Source organism: Phyllostomus hastatus, unplaced genomic scaffold (genome assembly GCF_019186645.2).
Source record: "Phyllostomus hastatus isolate PE091 unplaced genomic scaffold, TTU_PhHast_1.1 phas_contig_86, whole genome shotgun sequence".
NCBI lineage: Eukaryota > Metazoa > Chordata > Mammalia > Chiroptera > Phyllostomidae > Phyllostomus > Phyllostomus hastatus.
Window position 1 is genome coordinate 87,116,742 of NW_025333977.1, and position 19,488 is coordinate 87,136,229.

The 19,488-nt window shown below is 38.9% G+C and overlaps 1 protein-coding gene and 1 pseudogene across 1 annotated transcript in view; one reads left to right on the top strand and one right to left on the bottom strand.

Moving 5' to 3' along the window:
* Positions 1-12,363, bottom strand: part of TMEM39A (transmembrane protein 39A) — a 28,262-nt gene extending 15,899 nt beyond the window's left edge. The window contains exons 1-3 of the mRNA XM_045851720.1: positions 12,042-12,363; positions 10,669-10,855; positions 4,081-4,303 (exon numbers count right to left, since the gene is read on the bottom strand). Of these exons, the coding sequence (XP_045707676.1) occupies positions 4,081-4,303; positions 10,669-10,781 (336 nt within the window). The 5' untranslated portion in view covers positions 10,782-10,855; positions 12,042-12,363. The remainder of the gene's footprint in view (positions 1-4,080; positions 4,304-10,668; positions 10,856-12,041) is intronic.
* Positions 12,364-14,479: 2,116 nt separating this feature from the next.
* Positions 14,480-15,684, top strand: LOC123827522 (annotated as a pseudogene).
* Positions 15,685-19,488: the final 3,804 nt, after the last annotated feature.

Here is a 19,488-nt window from a genome sequence, read left to right on the forward strand (position 1 = left end):
AAGTTCAATTTCATAATTAATACTTTCAATAAACATGTTCTGGGCATCCGTTACATACTGTGGTAAGTATTCTTCTTGAAACTGAAGATACAGTGCTGAGGAATGCTAGGCAAGTGTCCCGCTCCCCTGGATTCTACTTATTCCTCCAATGTGAGAGTGCGAGGGGATAGCAGGGATTACTAGTTGTCTCTTCTGCCATCACAGTAGAATTTAACTGGGCACTAACTCCAAACTGACTAAAGGTTCATTTCCCAGCCTCCCTTGAAAAAACTACTTGTGGCTAAGGGATGTGAGAGAAAGTGGTATGTTCTACTTCTAAGCTGTGCTCATAAAGGAAGAAGCTGTGCCTTTCCTCCTTCCTGCCGGCCAGATGTGATATCAGGAGTTGGAGCAGCTACTTTGGACTGGAAGAAGCGTGGTTTGGAAGAAGCGTGATGGGGTGGCAGAACAACAGATATAAAGAGTTGCCTCTTTGGCCTCGTATAACCTAATTTTTATTTAAGAGAATTAAGCTTCTTTTCTGTTTTAGCCACCCTATTATAGCACCTAAACCCATACTTTTAATAAATTTATTTAAGGGAGAAGAGCAATGACAATAAACAAGCTAAGCAGCAAAAGTATTTCTAATAGCTATTACTGCTGATAAGAAATATAACAGTAATAAATAATGACTGGTGGTAGCTCATCTCCTAACGACTATGCTGTACACCTGAAACCAGTACAAAATAATATTAAAAAGAAATTGTAATTAAAAATTTAAAAAGTAAATTAAAATTTAAAAAATAATGACCGGGAAGGGAGGTACAGAGCCAATTTAAATTGGTGGTTAAGGAAGATATTTCTGAGAAGGTGGCATTTGGGCTGAGTGCTGAATGACAAAAGAGCACCGGCAATGACAAGATCTGGGGACAGAGAGCCCCAGGCAGAGGAGAAAGTACTAATCATAAAGGCCCTAAGGCAGGAAAATATACTCTGGGTGTTTGAAATCAGCAAGAAGGTGGAAATGAGCAATAAAAAAATTGAAAATATATTCCCTAATGGGAAGTCATAGAAGTATTTCAGGCAAAGGATGCCTTGATTTTATTTGTTTTTAAAAATGCTCACACTGATTGCTGTATGGCAAATATATTACATTGGGGCAAGATCAATTAAGAAGCTGCTGCTTTTGATTCAGGTGAGAACTGACTGTGGATTGAACATAGTCAGTAGCAATGGAGATGGAGTGGAGAGATTTGGGATCCATTTTAAAGGCAGAGCAGCCAGGATGTCAAGAGAGCAGCTTACTGTACTTTCCCCAGATCATGTCTTCTTCCCTCTCTTAGAACTATAGATTCCTTCTCAGTTCTGAGACTCTCCCCTGCTCACCCCACTCATCCAAAATAATGTAAGCAAATTTAGCAGTCCCCTTAGCTAATGTCTGGGGGTCTTATTTATGCATCACCAGTCCATCTAAGACATTTTTTAATATAAAAAAATTTAAGTGCCTAATATATCTTATTGTTAAGCAAACTGTTACAAGTTGAAAACTTATCTGCTTATGATTAACTCTCTATAAATCATAATATTTGATTAATCAGAGCCCCCCCACTCCTGACTATTCTGAATAATTTACTATACTACTTATAGCTTTTATGATTCTTAGGGTCAGAACTCATTTAGCTAATTTCTTGACAGACAGAATGATACTTTATATATTTAGGTGTCCACATTTTCTTTTTGATAATTATTAAGATCTTGAAATGGAAAAAGAAAAACCTAATATACAAATGTGACAAATTTTTCAGTGTGGCATGCTTAACAGAACAAAACTTTAAAGAGACAGACCCTGGCTGAGGTGTAAGTAAGCCCCTTCTAGAAATCCCTGTCAGGCTGCCACCTGCCATGCACGAACACCTTCAGCAACAGGAAGTAACTAGGTCTCTGGCAGCCCTTTTATCTTTGAACAGCTCACTGACTCAGGCCCCTTTCAGATTCATGGGCTGAAATCTTACTTACTATTCCACATATGTTACTCTTAGCTCCACAATTAAATTTTAAGCTTTATGAGCAAGGATCATATGTGATGGATAAGTAAGCCAGTCCACATAATAACCTCCTCAAGTGTGCCTGCGTCTCTACTGCAAAGACTGGAAGGCTGAAAACTACATTCAGACTTTCTTGCAACCTAAATTCTGCATTTGATTTAGCTTCTGTGAAACAGGTATCACATAAAACTTGAACTCAGAGCTAAGCAAAGCGGAGAGATAGGCAAGTAAAAGGTACCTATTTTTGGTGGTTTGCATCAGAGCAAAGGAAGCAGAGCTCTAGAGTTGGCGCTGTAGCAGCAGCTTCCTGACTCACGGGAACACTGGCTCCCTTTGTTTCCAGGAAACATTTGTAGGAGACTTTTTAAAAAACTCATCAGAAATGGTGACTGGGAGAAAAGCTCTTTAATTAGTCTGAAAGTTCAACAAGTGAGAAGTTTCCATAGGATATCAGTCAAAGTAGAACTTGTACAGTGTATTTAAGGAGTAAATATAGAATAAATACAGGAAGTCAAGCATAGCAGACACTTTTGAATTTGAGTGCTCACTGTGTCACTATGTAATTCGGAGCCAGTTTCATGATTTCTAGGTCTCATATAACTCATTTATACAATGGGAATCATACAGTAGTATCTACCTGTTTTCAAAAGAGTAAATGAGATAATACTTGCAAAGAACATAGTAAGTGTCTGCTAACGTCACTGTTAAGATAGTGAAGTATTTACAGAGCTACCTAACTGGAAGAAGACCTAAAGATCATATAATTCAAACTGTTCATTCCATAACTCTGTGGCCAAAGAAGGATGGATGAAGTACAGTTTCTACACTCAGTAAACTCAAATTTCAGGTGGGAAAAAGGCTATTAAAAATAAAGGATATAATTTGACACTAAATCATTACAATTTTTAAACAAAGAAAATGAAATTCTCTTCACCTAGTAGTGATCAATATGGAAAGAAAATTCTTAATACTGAATTCAGGGAACAACCAACTGATACAAATATATATATATTTTTTTTTCTAATGTTTATTCCCTTCTCATACTATCTTAAAGATTTTGGTCTGCATATCCTTTCTACATTCACCAGGCCAGGCACGTTTTCTACTCATTTACAAGTCACAGATACGTAAACTACCCAGGATTAACAGCCTCTGTCTTATAGAGCACATCACCATCACCCACCCAGATCTGCCAGCCACTTAAATGTCAATCACCTGACTACCCTTACCATTATTTTACAAGACCTTCTATGCAGAACATTCTCTGCATCAAGATCATCACACCCCCCCCTAAATAACTGGGAAAAAAGCAGAAGAAACCCACAATATATTGTGATATACTTTAGCAGAGACAGCTAGTTCTTGTCTCAACTTTATTTTTGTAACAGAACCCAATTTTATTGAGAGTAACAATGAACTCAGTAAAGGGACTATGTTTTCCAGCCTCCCCTGCAAGACACATGTAAAAATTCTCTCCTTTGTACTCCCCTTTGCTATCTCCCCTTTCCGGCTGACAGGGATGAACCACGGCCACCTTGAAGGCCACACGTTGGACAACAGTCGTCAGCATCAGCCTGGGCCCGACTGACCACACAGCAGGTATGCTACTCCTGCCAACTAGGACAACTGCCTTAGACTGTTGTGTGTTTGCAGCATTATACAAATTTTGGGTTTATTTTTTATAGAAGCTTCCATTATTCTAGTACAGCCATTAAAAGGGTAGAGCTCCTAGAATTTAATCATATTGCCACCTTTAATTTCCAACAAATATAAATAACATGGTCTAGAGAACGTTAATATCAAAATCTTCCCATGATATTATAATAAATTATTTAAATGTTTTCTGCATTTTTATTTACATTTTTACTTCCTTCAGTCATGTAACAAAGCAGGATATTTTCTATTTTAACAATCTTATCGCATTATATTTCTGAAAGTAATCTGTGGTTTAACAGAAATACATTTTATTAAAAGAAAAATAATCTCTATACACAGGTTTTCCAACTAGTTTCTTGGCTAAGTAACATGAAGAACTTAAAAGCCAATTAAGACTTACCAATGAAGTACAAGAAGCAGGATGATTGTAAGGGTACCACCACACTGTTTTATAGATGTTGATGTACTGAATGAACAGTGCAACCAGCAGGTAGATGAAAAAGAGAAATTCAAAAAGCAAACTCCCATCCACAGGCAAATCAGGAATTTGGCAATGACGAACAGGACCTGGGGTGATTAAGGCTGTGATAGGTGGGACCGGAAGGCCAATAGCACTACCATTCCTGAAAGAGAAAACTAGAGTTAGCTCAAATAGTGATCACCCTTCAGGGTCATACAGCATAAAGGGCCCCCGTTTCCTTCTCCACCTGCCCTTTAACTGTTGGCTTTCCCCAAAACTCTACCCTAGAATCTTGGGCCCTTGTCTTTTCCCTCCACACACAGTCTCAGTGTCCTATAACATAATGTAGCCATGGCTTCCATTATCTCCTATATGCTTAAAACAAAAATTTTTCTCCACAGAGCTCACTGCTGAGTTTGACATGTTATGAAGCTGTCTACTGGCCATCTCTGTGTTCCCCCTCCTGTAATCCTGACCCTAGTTCATGGCTTACCCAGTTAGTTGCCCAAATCAGAAACCTGAGAGTCAAACTTTCCTTCTGCCTCTTCATACCCAATTGGTCTTTAAATCTTATGTATTCCACTTTATAAAACTTTTTCCAATGTTCCTTCTCTTTAAACCCCACTGCTTTAGTTCAAGCAGTTACTATTTTTCATCTAAACTACTGCAATAATCCCCATAAATTCAACTTCACTTTCATCAACTCCTCCAACCTTCCTTCAGAGATCTTTCTAAAGTGTTACTCTCTTAAATAAACCCTTTTAATGCCTCTGTACTGCCAACAGGATACTATCAAAAATTTTAGTATATCCTATGATGCTCAACAGTCTAGCCTCATCTCCAGAAACACCCTCTTTAACCCCGCACATACACATTTACTGACATAATCCTTCAAGACTTTTAAAATGATCAAGCATATCCTCTATAAAACTTACTCTGATTCACTCAATCAAAACTAATTCAGCTCTCCTCTGTGTCACCATTATATCTAAACTAGGCCTTTATCCTGGGAAAATAGAAGGCAGCAAGAAAAAAGGGAAGACCATAGGTACGATGGATTGACCCCTGCAAGAAGCCAAAGGCACGAGTCTACAGTGCATTGTTGAGCACAGAGTACTGTGAACATCGCTCATTCATAGGCTCACCAGGAGTTGCAGCTGACTCAGTGGCATGTAACACATACTTTTAACATTGCATTTTTCATACTACTATATAATTATTTGTATATATCTATGTCTTGTATATCAGACCATGGAGATACTTTTCCTAGATCACTGTAAATACATACCTTCAGGTTGAGGAGAGGACAAATACAGTCATGAAAAAGAGAATGATCTCTTACAACATGAATTAAAATAAACGGGTTTTAATCCCTATCTCCTTGTTGTTCTTTTCCAAACTGTTCTTTACCTCAGAAATAGCTGGCCATCTAAAATGGTAAAATTTCCCATTATATATACACCTGGGAATAGTTACAGAGATCTAAGAGACTATTATAGAACACAGAAAAGAGGGGTCATTTGGGTATTTCCAAAGAAGACTCTAGGAAAGGTACAATATTAGCATTACCACTCTACTCTAAAAGTTCCAAATACAGAATTCTAGCATTAGTACGTGATATTCACAGAACTTTGTGTGACTCACGAGGATATGAACTCTGCTCATTCTGAACAGTTAAGAGTACCAAGGCAGAAAAGCAGAGGAGCTAGAAGATAAGAACATGGATGGGGGAGAGGGTCAGAAAAAAATTATAAAAATTTCTTCCACTCATCCCCAGAGTGTACTCTAATAAAACAAGCTTACAAAGGAATAGGTGATGATATACCAATAAGGTTTCACAACCTCACCTGCACAATCATAAACCAATCATAAACACCATAGCCATCTGATCTGTTCTGGGAGATGGGCCCCAGCACTTCACAGCTCCTGGAGATCTCATTCACACAAAACAAAACATAAAAGGTGCCCTCTGGAGTTGCACAAGCTGGTGAACTTGAATGGAGGGGATTAATGCCAGCAGCCAATCTATTCCCTCATTCCAGTTAATCATAAGAGATGGAAATAAAGAATTCTGAAAAGAAGTTACAAGATTAGGGGCCTCTATTGTAAATCAAATAAAAATTTGAACTCCTGTTTAGCCAAAACTACATGAAGGGGGAAAAGCATGCTAAATTACTTATGACTTAAAGGTTAAAAAGGTTCTTATAGAATTTTTTTCCAAGTGAAGACTAATGTACTTTTGCTGTTAACAAAGTCAATAAAATGCTGGGCCTCAAGAAAGATATGCAAAACAAAGTACAAAAGATCTACACTTGTGATATTCTATACGCCTTGGCTATTACACTTCAAGCCAGAAGACAAAGAGACAAAGGTCAAATGAAGTGATCTGTAGCATTAGTAGGAAAAAGAAAATAAGGGAAAAAAATGAAAGCTTGAGAGGAGATGACTAAAGTTCTTCACCCCTCCTCCCCCAAAAGCTAAGAGCTAACATAAACAGACTTGGTTGATACATCACAGAAAATTTCAGGGGTGAAAAAAATGAAAGCATTATTCCCCTAATAGAATATAAAAACAGGTTCAAGAAAAGCAAAATGACACAAATTTTTGAGATATAATGTGGGATAGTTATCCCAGATTTTCCACTACCAGCTGTGGTCTTTGAGAAAGTAACTATATCCCTGAGCCTCAGTTTCTTCATCTATAGTACAAGATTGGTACAGATTCTCTTTAAAGAACTCTTCTCAATGTTAACACTGAGTATTATCTTCTAAACTGTGTTGTACTTCCCAAGACCAAGCCCAGGCTTGATGATTTGCTAGGAGGGTGAGAGGACCCCACATACAGTTGTGTTCACAGCTAAGATTTATTACATCAAAAGGAAACAAATCCAAATCAGCAGAGGGAAAAGGTACATGGGGCAAAGTCTGGAAAAAAACAAGTGCAAACTTCCAAGAGTCCTTTCTCAGTGGAATCATACAGGATGCAGGATGCACTTAACTCTCAGCAACTACTTGTGACATTATGTGTTCAGTGCTGTCTACCGGGGAGGTTTAACAACAGACTCAGCACTCAGTTTTCATTGGGGGCTGGCCATGGAGGGACTCTCTGCCTATCAGTACAAATATTTCCAGACTCCCAAAAAAGGACAGCAGGTGTTTAGCATAACCATTCTTAGAATGGCCTGCTTGCAAAGCTGGCATCTGGGAACTTGACTGGTAAACAGTCCTCTTACTGATATAAAAATTTCACTAAAATACTGAGTGGCTCACTATGCCTATAGCATTTGTGCAAACAATGTGGTTTATTCTGAACATCTGATCTGTCCTTGCATATAAAGTTTGTGTGCAGAAGAGTTAACACATTAGGTCTGAGATTGGCTTTTATGGAGACAGCAAACAACAGAATTTAGCTAAGCAAATGGATAAAGCAAGGAGGCTTCAAAGGAATAATGAAGAATAAGAAGGGATAAAGCAGTGATCATTTGGACATGCTCAGGCAATACTATTAACAAAGCACCTGCAAGGACAAAGCAAAGATAAACCACTCTTACTCAAGTAAGATTCTCCCTCAACTAAAAGCTCTCTAGGAAATTCAGAAACTCACAGTATGTCCTCCTCCTTTAGAAGGCAATTATCTTAAGCACACCGTCCTAAGAATAAATCCCTGTTCCCCATAGGTTACAGGTGGCAAACACAAGGCCCAAGGGCCCAATCTGGCCCTCCACCTTGTTTTATCTGGCCCAGTACCTTATTTCCACCCATCCACAGCACCGAGCTCTCGCTGAACTATTAAGGAGTAGTTACATTTATAGTCCTAAAATTAGAGTTGGCCCTTTGAAAGCAATTGCGAGGCTGATGTGGCCCCAATGAAAATGAGTTTGACATCCCTGCCATAGGTGGAAAACAGGTCAGGGAATTATGGATTTCATTCTTGACTCTATCACCAGACTAACTAGCTCTTTGACATTCTCAAGTTTAACTTCATGAATCATGCCATAAATACCTACCAAACAAAGGCAAATCGTCTCTTCTCCAGCTGACCTGTCTTACAGAATCAAAGATATCATCCAACATTATAACACACTTACACAATTACCTGTTTCTCTCTTCAGTACTCTAGACACTCCAGAAGAGCATTCTCTCCATCTGGACCCTGTCTTTCTTTGTACACATCCTTCCTGACTATATTCTAGGCCATCTACCACTGATTTTTATCCCTATTTTTATACACCTTCTTTCCCATCAAAATATAGTACCATCTTCTCCTAAAATAACCTCTCTAGATAAAAATGTCACAAAATAATCACTCAATAAGTGACACTTCAAACCATGAACAACTATGATCTTCCACTTTATTTTAGTCTGTTGAAAAATGTTTTTCTCCCTGCTGTACCAGCTAAAGAAACATAAGTTAAAAGAGAATAGTGGATAGAGAATGGTAGATTAAGGCAACCATGGCTGGAACCTTGAAAGCCAGGAAAAAGAAGCTATGAAAAAGGCAGAGAAAAGAATACATGATCTTAGCTAAATCCGCCCAAGAGCAGAGGTAATTTCCAAATGTTCCTAGTTCTTCCCAGTATTCTACTTGCAGACTAAGTACAAACATAATCATCTAGGAATGTGACTTTCAGTTCTTTTTAAATAGCGAAACACTTCATTTTACCTCTCCAAAATACATAGTACCTGGTACCCCAATATTTAAAACACACAGGAGTTAGTCTATTTAAGAACTAGGAAACCTGATGCCTAGACTGCTAGGATTGTCTCTTTCTCCCTTTTAAGCACTCCTACAGCAGCCCCTGAGACACTGAGGCGGGATTCCATGGGACAATTTGAAAACATAATTATCTAGGGAATCATCAAAGCCCAATTAGAAGAAAATGAACAAAGAGCAGCTGGAATTTACATAGAGGCAAGGCTAGACTTTTTTAGCTATCTAAAATTCCAGCTACACACAGCTACTATTTTCCATTGTAATTTGAAAGTATTGAACCACTAAGTTGACAGTCAGTATGTATTAGTAAAATGAAGGCATGTATTTCCTGTAGGAAACATCCTTTAGCTCAATACCCATGTTAGATACTATGTTCCTTCAAAAGCATTTTCACATATTCTCATTCTTTTTATTTTTATTTATTTTTAAAAAATATAATACATGTTATTTGTAGAAATTTTTGAAAATTCAGAGTAAAGTTTTAAAAAGTTACTGCAAGTTACCATTTCATTTATTTTCAGTATTATTCTATGATGCAGAATATCACTGTTTTAAAAGTATGAAATCCAGCCCTGGCTGGTGTAGCTCAGTAGATTGAGCACCAGCCTGTGAACCAAAAGGTCGCCGGTTCAATCCCTGTTCCAACCCCCCGTCAGGGCACATGCCTGGGTTGCGGGCCAAGTTCTCAGCTGCGGGCATGCAAGAGGCAACCCACTGATGTTTCTCTCTCACATCCATGTTTCTCTCCCTTTCTCTTACCCTTTCCCTCTCTTTAAAAGTAAATAAAATCTTTAAAAAAATAAAATTTAAAGTATGAAAATCCAAAGAACAGAGTAAAAAATAATACTCTAGAAAAATTATAAGCAATCTGTATACATAAACAAAATTTCAATTTAAAATTAGCATGAGAATCAGACTGGAAAAATCTTATTACCAAAATGGATTTTCATGGAGATCCCCAATGAAATGACAAACTCAGAACTGATTTGGAAGACTAAGTAGAACTTATGTCAGAAAGTCAGACAGAAAGAGGGAGAACAGGCCAGGAAGAAAGAAGTGCATAAATAACATCAGGAGGGCCTGAAAAGACAGCAGTAGTACTGACTACCAGATTTGAAAATTAGAATAAAAGGAAGAGAAAACTCTGTTCAGGGAAGAAGCAGAAATTAGTTGGCAAATATTATCTTGAGCAAGTAAAAGTCATCTCTTTCCACTGCTACATGATTAAAACTCCTGATGAAGTGAGTTATCCTAGATAAGAATTCTTCCTAACTTTTGAAATTAGAAACAGAAATAAATTTCCATTAAAAAAATCAATTTTATTCTCACATAACATGACACGATTCTTAAGATGTTTAGGTTATAGCTGACAGTTTAAAAATTATTTTCTTCAAAAAATTGTTTGAAAATTACAAGACCCTTGATACATGACTTATAATTTTAGAATCTCATGTAAACTGTCAATTTTAATTTGCCCTTAAAGAAAAATGCTAGTAAGTCATTAATCTACCACATTTGCCTTGTACTTTAATTTACTCCTCTTTTCTTTTAATAGCTAAAAAGGTGATGACCAGAAACTGGATTATCAACCATGAGTAAGGACTGGACTACTTTCAATTTGTGGGCCCCATATCACAACTACCTACCTCCCAAGTATTCTGAAATATTGAGCTTTCGGTTTTCAAAGCAGGATTTCTACTTCAGTGTCAAGAAATAATCTTCATAAACAAATACCTGAGTAGCATGATGACTTCCATATTAGATTTACTGATCACAGAATATTACAAATTATGCATAATCTTATTATTTCTTTACCTGTTTCTCAGGCCTGTTCCATTGCCACAGCCCCCACCAACCAAAGTCTGTAAAGAAGGTAAAGCTGAACGGCTTAGCTGCTGCCGACTAGGGCCCCTCCTTCCACCGGGCATGTCCAGGAACCAGTCTGCTTCCAGTGCCACCTGTAGTTGCAACCCAGGTTAATGGTTGTCAACCTGTTTCAACTCTGAACAACAAAAAAAAATTATCAGTTTGCTATTTTTAAACTCGGAAATATGACAAAACAGCCAGAAAAACTGAGTGAACAGGGCTTGTAAAACCAGATTTTCCAACATGCTCTTGGTGTCTATTACCTACTTTATTCTAATGAAATGACTACTCAAATTCTAATGGGTCAGGTCAGAAGGTTAAGTTCTGATCTAAAGTCTGTTCAGCATTACGGAAGTCACAATTTGTGTCTTTTGTTAGTTGAGTCATAGCACATGAAAGATATTATAATCAAATAGAAGTTCACAAGAAACATCTAATATAAACACTTCCAACTCAAATGTAATGTTTCTCAGCAAGCCACTTGAAATACAGGAGAATCAACACTGCCCAAAAGTTAGGTTTTGTTATCAAGGGATCTGGTTCTGAGATCAGATGTGTCACATGTTATCTGACTTTAACTAGGCGTTTAACCTCTGAGTTTATCAGGAAAAACAACAACAACACAACGTGTTCCCCCTCCTACAGAGGTTGCCAGGACTGACAGTGATAAATGGAAGTACTCTAGTAGACCCTTTTAACTCTGTAAAATGGTTCAAGTGGTATCTCCATATGTTTGAGTGAAAACAGTGGAAGAAACTCCAGTGGATGCCCACTCCAGAAAAATTTATGCAAAATCACTTAGAAATTACTGAAACTGAAGGATTAAAATATAAGTCACAGATGAAGACCCTCACTGAAAAGAAACTGCCTGCATCAATCTGGCAAAATCACGGCTCCTCCCGTATGGATAACAAAATCTGTTTCCTAAACAATACAACTTAAAAACTGAAGAAAGACACCCTATAAAAACGAACAAACAAACAAAACACCGTGGCTTTCGAAACGGTACTGCAAACTGATCGATGTTCCCCATTCTTACAGCTTTCGACAGTAGACTAACAAATATCAGGTGAGACAAAGCATTCAAACCGCTGGATGTAAGTAGGGCTTGCCGGTCCTTGCTCGAACAGAAAGAAAAGTGTGAGGCAAAAAAATTGGGATGGAAGAGGCGAAATTATGGGGTAGGGGTAGGTGGGTGGTGAGAGACTACAAGCTTGAACAGACCAGCCCCTAAAGAGGGGACGACAAGCCGTCCCCACCGCGAGAATCGAAAGAGCCTGGACAGACGGACAGAGACAGCACCGCAGCTCGGTAAAACTCACGCATGAAGGAAGCCCGGCCGGTGGGGCGGGATCCCTGGGAGGAGGCGGCAGCTTTACAAACAGGACCACAAACAAGAGAATTCCAACCCTGCGCTGGGCGAGCTGCTTGTCGTAGGCCGCGCAGCCCAGAGAGACGAAAAAAGGTGTTCAAGCTTCAAGCTGCCAGGCCCTCAGACTGTGAGTCAGTGCCAGACACGGGTAGAGCTAACGCAAGATGCAGACCCCAGGGCAGTCAGCATTCAACCTCAGCCTCCATTACCGCGGAGCTGAGCAGACGTGGCAGCGCACTACGATGACGTTAGCTCTGCGACGACCGGCGTCCCCCGGCCAGAGCTGGTTCCCGGAACTACACCAGCCGCTTTGGGAGCAAGAACCCCACCCACTCCTGTGTGCACCTGCGCAGTTGGGACGCTCGTGCTCCGCTAGACTGGTGGTCCCGCCTTCCCAGCTAGCGGTAACTGACGTATTTCCTCCTCCGTCCTCAGCCAGCTCTCCCGTAACAGTCATTCTTGTAATCTTACGGGCTGCAAGTAACAACTGTATGCAAGTTATCACTCCTATTTTACAGATTGGGGTAGGTGGCGTTGGGAGATGTCACCTAAAGTCACGTCACTGCTAAGGAAAGGAGCCCAATTCATGCAGTCTTGCTTCAGCAACCAGTCGTACCCTTATTGTGAAGGACTAGAGCTCACTGTCTAGTGGAAGAGACAAATTGTAACGAAATACATTCTGTTACAATTACAAACAAATTGCAATTCGTAACAGTAAATGAAAGGTTAAAATTATGCCCAAGTTCTGGAGATAGCACACAAGATAGTGTAATAGATTTTGGCAGATGGTGGTATCCATACCAAGGAAAGCTTCACAGAGAGCGTGGGGTTTAAAGCCAAGTCTACAGGAAGGAACAGGCGGTTGATAGAATGGCTTTCTAGGAAAGGAATTGGCAGATAATATGGTAAGGAGATGCACAACATCATGATGAAAACAGAAACTGTTGGCAGTTTGGTACTAGAAGAGTGAAAGTATCAAAAGGAGCACTTGGATGAGATCTCTCACTCTATAGATTTTAAGAGCCTTAAGCAAAAGCTCTTTGTATTGGGTATACGATTAGTTAGACATTATTGAGAGTTCTCTTAGGCACCAGACACTAGACTAGTAGCTTTATGTCATTTAAACCCCATAATGCTTGATACCACCACTGTTACTATTTTACAGAAAAACTGAAGTTAGGAGACATGAATATGTAAAACCAAACACATCATTAAATATTTTCATTGTATTCACCTGTAGGTGTAAGGAGTTTTACACATTTATTTTCTTAGTTACTTTGTTAACTGTTTCCTACCTTGCTACGTTGAAACTCCTTTGCCACTTTTTTGTTGGCTTCCCAGCATCCGTCCTGCATGCAAGCAGTTATTTAGTGACTACTATGCACCAGACACAATGTCGGTGAACAAGAGATATTTCTCTGCCCTCCTGGAGATTATATTCTAATGAGGGAAATGTTTATTTAATAAATAGAATAATTAGAGATTGCAAGTATTGTGAAGGAGACAAATAAGGGGGTGAGGGACACAGTAAGGAGAGTGCTATTTTGAGGTGATATCTGTCTGAGAGAATGACATATCAGCAGAAACTGAATGTTGGAAAGGAACCAGAAATGCAAAGATGGGAGAAAAAGTGATGTATATAGAAAATAAAACTTATGCAGAGATTCTAAGATGGATTAGAGCTTGGCGTGTCTGAGAAACTTAACACAAAGTTGTGTAGCTAGATCATGGTGAGCAAAGGGAAATGTGGCGTTAAAAGTTTTAACTTCCATAGCTGAAAGTCTTTTTTTTTTAAGAAAAGTTTTATTGAGCCAAAAATGCTATCCAAAAAGAAGACTAATTTTGCAACATGAAGTTCAAACCAGCACAGTTAGATAGAAAAAACATACATGTCCATTATCCTAAAGTTTTGCAAGTTATACATTCAGTGGGGGGTAAGCTGTTCTGAAGGGATTTACATTAGCTGTAGATAAAGCGGGTGGGAAAAGATGAAGCAGAGCTAGTTCTGGGATAAGCTCAGCAGAGTCCAGCAGGAAGTGTCTGTTCCTGTGCATTAGCTGTGAGCAGGAGGCTGGAAAATTCATGTCTTAATAAGTGGGTAACTGTGGCAAATTGGTGCAGCCATTATGGAAAACAGTATGGAGGGTCCTCAAAAAATTAAAAAATAGAACTGTATTTTGACCCAACAATTCCACTTCTGGGAATTTATCTGAAAATATCTAAAACACCAATTCAAAAGGATATATGTACCCAAATGTTCATTGCAGTATTATTTACAATAGCCAAGATTTGGAAGCAGCCTAAATGTCCACTAATAGATGAGTGGATAAAGAAAATGGTGGTAGAGTTCATGTGCCAGCAGCAGAGGATCCGCTTCCTATATTTTCCATGGCTCAACTTGGGACTCTGAACTTCAATAATGAGGTTGTCAAGATGAGAAAAGAAGTGAAGAGAATCCAAGTTCTGGTTATCCAAAAACTTGTCAGGAGTATTAGCAGACTGAAGTTAAAAAAAGGGTACTGAAGAAGCACTGTTAAAAAAAAAAGCAAAGACAGGCACAACGATTACTTGAAAAAATTCATGCCATGAAGAAATTGAAACCTGATTTAGTAATGAAATCTGCTCTTGATGATGATACCAATTTTTTAAAAATCTGCAAAAAGCCTGATTCTACTGCAACTAAAAGAGCAACTGCCAGATTAGCAACACGCCTTCTTCTGAAGAAAAAAATAGATGTGTTACAAGCTTCTGTCAAAGCCTTTAAAGATATGAGACAAAATGATACTGAAGTTCAGCCATCAAAGAATGCTTCAGAAGAAAGTTATTCCAAGGGCACTTCAGGTTCAAGTGATGATGCCATTAAGTTGCAGCATGAAGGAGCTATTATCAGTGAGCAAAAAGACAAAGAAGCCAAAATGTTGGCAAAGAAACCAATAAATTGTTCAAAAGAAAAAATAGCCAGATGGAACATGGACCCAAAACAGTGAACATTCCGAATTCTCCATCAAAGCATTCTGAAAAGGATTCTGTAGTTCTCTCTGAACCCCTGAAGATACCTGCTAACCCCACAATGAAACTGTTATGTCAAAACAAAAAAAAAAAGGGAAAACACCCAATAGCTCACTTGGTGAAAACAGTGATGGAGAAGAATTACATGAAGAAGAGGAGTATTTTGATGACAGCACTGAAGAAAGATTTTACAAACAGTTATAGAACAAAAATCCCCCCCAAAAGGTGTCTCCTGAAGAGAATATACTTGAAACCCATCAGGGTATAAGAAATGATTAAAACAAGCCAAGTACAGAAGGAAGAAAGTTTGAATCAGTGTTTTTTCCTTCTTTATCTGGATCTAAAACCTAATTTCTAAAAGGAATTGTAGAGAACAGGCTCCAAAAATCAACACCCCACGTTTTCAGCAAAATGAACCTCAGCTGAAGAATCAGTTTATTAAGCATGCACAAAGAGGGCCCCAAAACACAGCACAGCAGGCACAGCTGCCTCTTCATCCTTCCTGGGAAGCAAGCAGGAGGCGAAAGGAACAGCAATCTAAAATTGCTGTGTTTCAGGGGAAGAAAATTACATTTGATGATTGATTAGTACCTCTTTCTGTGAACTTTTCCATCTAAATTTTTTTAATTTTTAAATTTTATTTATTATTTTTTAGAAAGGGAAGGGAGGGAGAAAGAGAGAGAGAGAAAGAGAAACATCAATGTGCAGTTGCTGGGGGCCATGGCCTGCAACCCAGGCATGTGCCCTGACTGGGAATTGAACCTGCGATGCTTTGGTTCACAGCCCACACTCAATCCACTGAGCTACGCCAGCCAGGTAAATTTTTTCTTTTTGTTTTTGTTTTCCAGCCCATTATTTAAACTCATATTCAAATAAGTCTCTTTGGAGGAGGCATAGAAACAAGTTTATTGTTGTCCTTACTTCTTTTTCTTTTTAAGTGTGTTCAAATTGTGTTTATATAAACCTTCCACAAATCAACTACATAAATTGGTTTTTTAAAATATGCCCTGACTGTTCCCTTTATAAAAGAATTTTGAGTTTATAGCTCTCAGATTTCCTCATTTGTGCTTACCATGAAGTGTACTTCACTGGACTCAGTCTCTCCTTCTTTGCCTTGAAAATAAATGTTGAGATAGATTTAAAACAATGGAAAAATATGAGGAAATTGTAGCTATTTAAAATATAGATCACCTTTGCTAAAAGTTACTCTTGTTAGCAAAACTAAGGTTATTATAATAATGTTTATTATGAGTATACAGATAATAAATTATACTAATAAATACTAAAAAAAGAAGATGGTGGTACATATATTCAATGAAATATTAGACAGAAAAAAGAATGAAATCTTAACCATTTACAACAACATGATGGACCTAGAGGGTATTGTGCTAAGTGAACTGAGTAGAGAAAGATGAATACCATATAATTTCACTTATATGTGGAATCTAAAGGATAAAATAAACAAACAAAACAGAAACAGACTCATAGATACAGAGAACAAACTGATGGTTGCTAGATGGAAAGAGGGTTGGAAGGTTGGATGAAAAGGGGGAAGGCATTAAGAAGTACAAATCAGTAGTTATAAAATAGTCACAAAGATGTAAAGCACAGCCTAGGGAATATAGCCAATAATATTGTAATAACGATGTATGGTGTCTGGTGGATACTGAACTTATGAGGGGGATCACCTCATAAATCATATAAATGTCTAACCACTACACTGTATACCTAAAGCTAATAAAAGTAATACTTAATGTTGACTGTAAATGGAAGAAAGTGGGTAACTATGGAAATAGCCACCTGGAAAGTAATCCTAAATTCTAACAGATATACAATAGTATAAGAAGCTTTTTGCCAGAGCTGATCCGCAACTACTAATAGGCTAACTGCTCTCCTTCACTCACTCTCCAGCCACTGTAATTTTCACTTAGAACATCTCAGGATTTTTTTCTTGTTAATGTCATGAAATGAATTCAAAGACACAACCAGGAGTTTGAACATGGAGGGTCTTTTACACCACAGTGTTTGCATTTTGGCTGGCACAGGATCTAGAAATCTGTGGTTTTCATAAGCTCCAGGTTTCTGGCACTTAGTCACAGCTAGGAATCACTGGAATAAAATATCTTACCTGTTAAGGAAATAAAACTGTTATTTGGATTCAAATACAGCTATTCCACCTGTGTCTAGGGCCCACTTAACTCCCAACCTCATTGCTCTTCTTCCACACAGATAAACACTGCAAAATTGTGGCAAATACTGATTTATTTTCATTTCAAAGACATTATAACACAAGGTGATTTCCATTTTCTTCTGATCCCAGAGAATTGTGGAAAAGCTCTTTCATTAAAGTTTTAAAAAGTATTCTCCACTATATTAATTTTAGACTAACTTTGAAAATAAAAGTTATCGCAGTATTCATTATGTAGTGCACTGCCTTGTTGTGTGTTTTGATGAACATTCATTTTGAAGTACTGCAGACCTTCCTAAAAATAAAAGAAACTTTGACTCAAGGTTTCACTGGATTCCTAAAGAAGTCTTGTGTTGGGAACCGCCCTGACTGGTATCAGAGGCTGAAACCCCCACCTAGCTAAGGCTAAGGGAACGCCCTTGGAACCGTGAGCCAGCAAGGAGATAAAAGCTTATCTTCCTGGCAGGAATGCTGCTTCTGCTGCTTTATTCATAACTGAACCCCCAAAAGCTTGGTCGGTTAGCCAAAGACGGGTAAGATTCCCCACGGGGGGAACGACCTAAGACAGGCACGATCACTTTGGGAGGCCCCCCAAAAAGAAGGATTTGGGGGGCTGCAGCAAAAGGGGGTGATGGACCCTCGCTCCTCGGCTTTGACATAGCCTGAGTTCTCAGCGTCTGGGAGAAAATCTCCTTATCTCTTGGTTACCTAGTTCCCTTGCTCCACCTAAGCCTAAAACAATGACAGGGTGGTGCAGCTCGGTACTGAGAAGTGCGGACTCCCTGGGTGATCAGGCCTAAGAAAGAATATGTAAATTACTGTGAAACCTTCTTTGTTTAGAATGCTCTCAGTTGAATGAGAAGGGTCTTAGGAGGAAGGAAGTTAGTTCCTCAGTCTTACAGCTCTTTGACCCCAACTCAATAGACCAGCAGAGTTCTTTGTTTTCTATAGTTCCTTACTTCCCCTAATGAGTACTGTACTTTACCTGAATTATTATGCAAAATGAGCCTAATAAAAGCAGGTATGGACGGTAAATCAGCGCGCTCCCCACTAGGGGGGGTGGCCATTCTGTCCCTACTTCCCCACAGAAACTAGTCTGTCTCTGTGCATGTGTCGTTTTTTCTCGCGTGTTTATCGTCGAGCCATCCACAGCGTTCCGTGGTCACTGCTGGCCGGTGACCCACGTGCAACAGTCTTGTATGATATCATGTTGGAGATTCATTTTCCTTTTCTTGCCTACTTACCCAAAGTGAGTGACATGCCCTGTTCCTTAACTAATGAACATTATTTTGTCTTTCACCATTCCTTAACATGCATCCCAAGTTCTGTCCTCCACTATCACCATCCCAAGTTCTACCCGCTCCTTCTGCGAATCGTGACTTCCCCCTTTTTTAGTGTCTCTAGCACAATATTCCCTAACTACAGCTTTTCCTTTTTTTTTTTTTTTCCCCAGCCTGGAATACATCCCTTTTACCCCTTTATCCAGATGTCCACTTCATGTTGATCTTTCCCTCCACTGAAACTAGGAATGTTTACTTATTGCCTTAAGTTATTAGTTATCTCTGGGGAAGGCTATTTGTCTTCCCACTACTTCCAAACTCCTTCAGGGCACAGATCTCATCTTGTTCTTCCACGTATTTCCACAGAGCCTAAGATATCACTATGTACATTTTAGATAATGGATAAATACTTGTAGTTGTGTTAGGTAGAATAGATAGTAAATCAAGGCAGGGAGGAGGAGGGACACATATCTCAACCACAAATCAGCAGTCCTGAGCCTGGTCCAATAACATTGCCAGGTGTTCCAACATCACAAGAAACACCATGATTGCACAGGAGGAGGGCAGTCCTTGAAGTTCTACGTATCTTTTCCACTCTCTGGTAAAGAAAGCCTTTCAAACTATACTTTCGCCTCAAGGCCTGAAAGGCAGGAGAGGGTCCACAGCGCCCAAAAAGAAGAGGCCCATAAAACAACTTTGGTTAATTGCCTGCCTCTGGTCATAAATAACTTTGGGTAACTACCCCAACTTCAATTAACTACCTCCAATTATGTATCTGTTTTACAACAAGATGAACAAATGTAGTCTGGAGCAAGACAAGGATTTGGGCTAACAGACTACCACACATACCTAAGTTTGGGTAGTCGTGTCCCCCAGGAAAAGTCGGTACCACCTTTACCTGTCAATCAGTATGTAAGTTC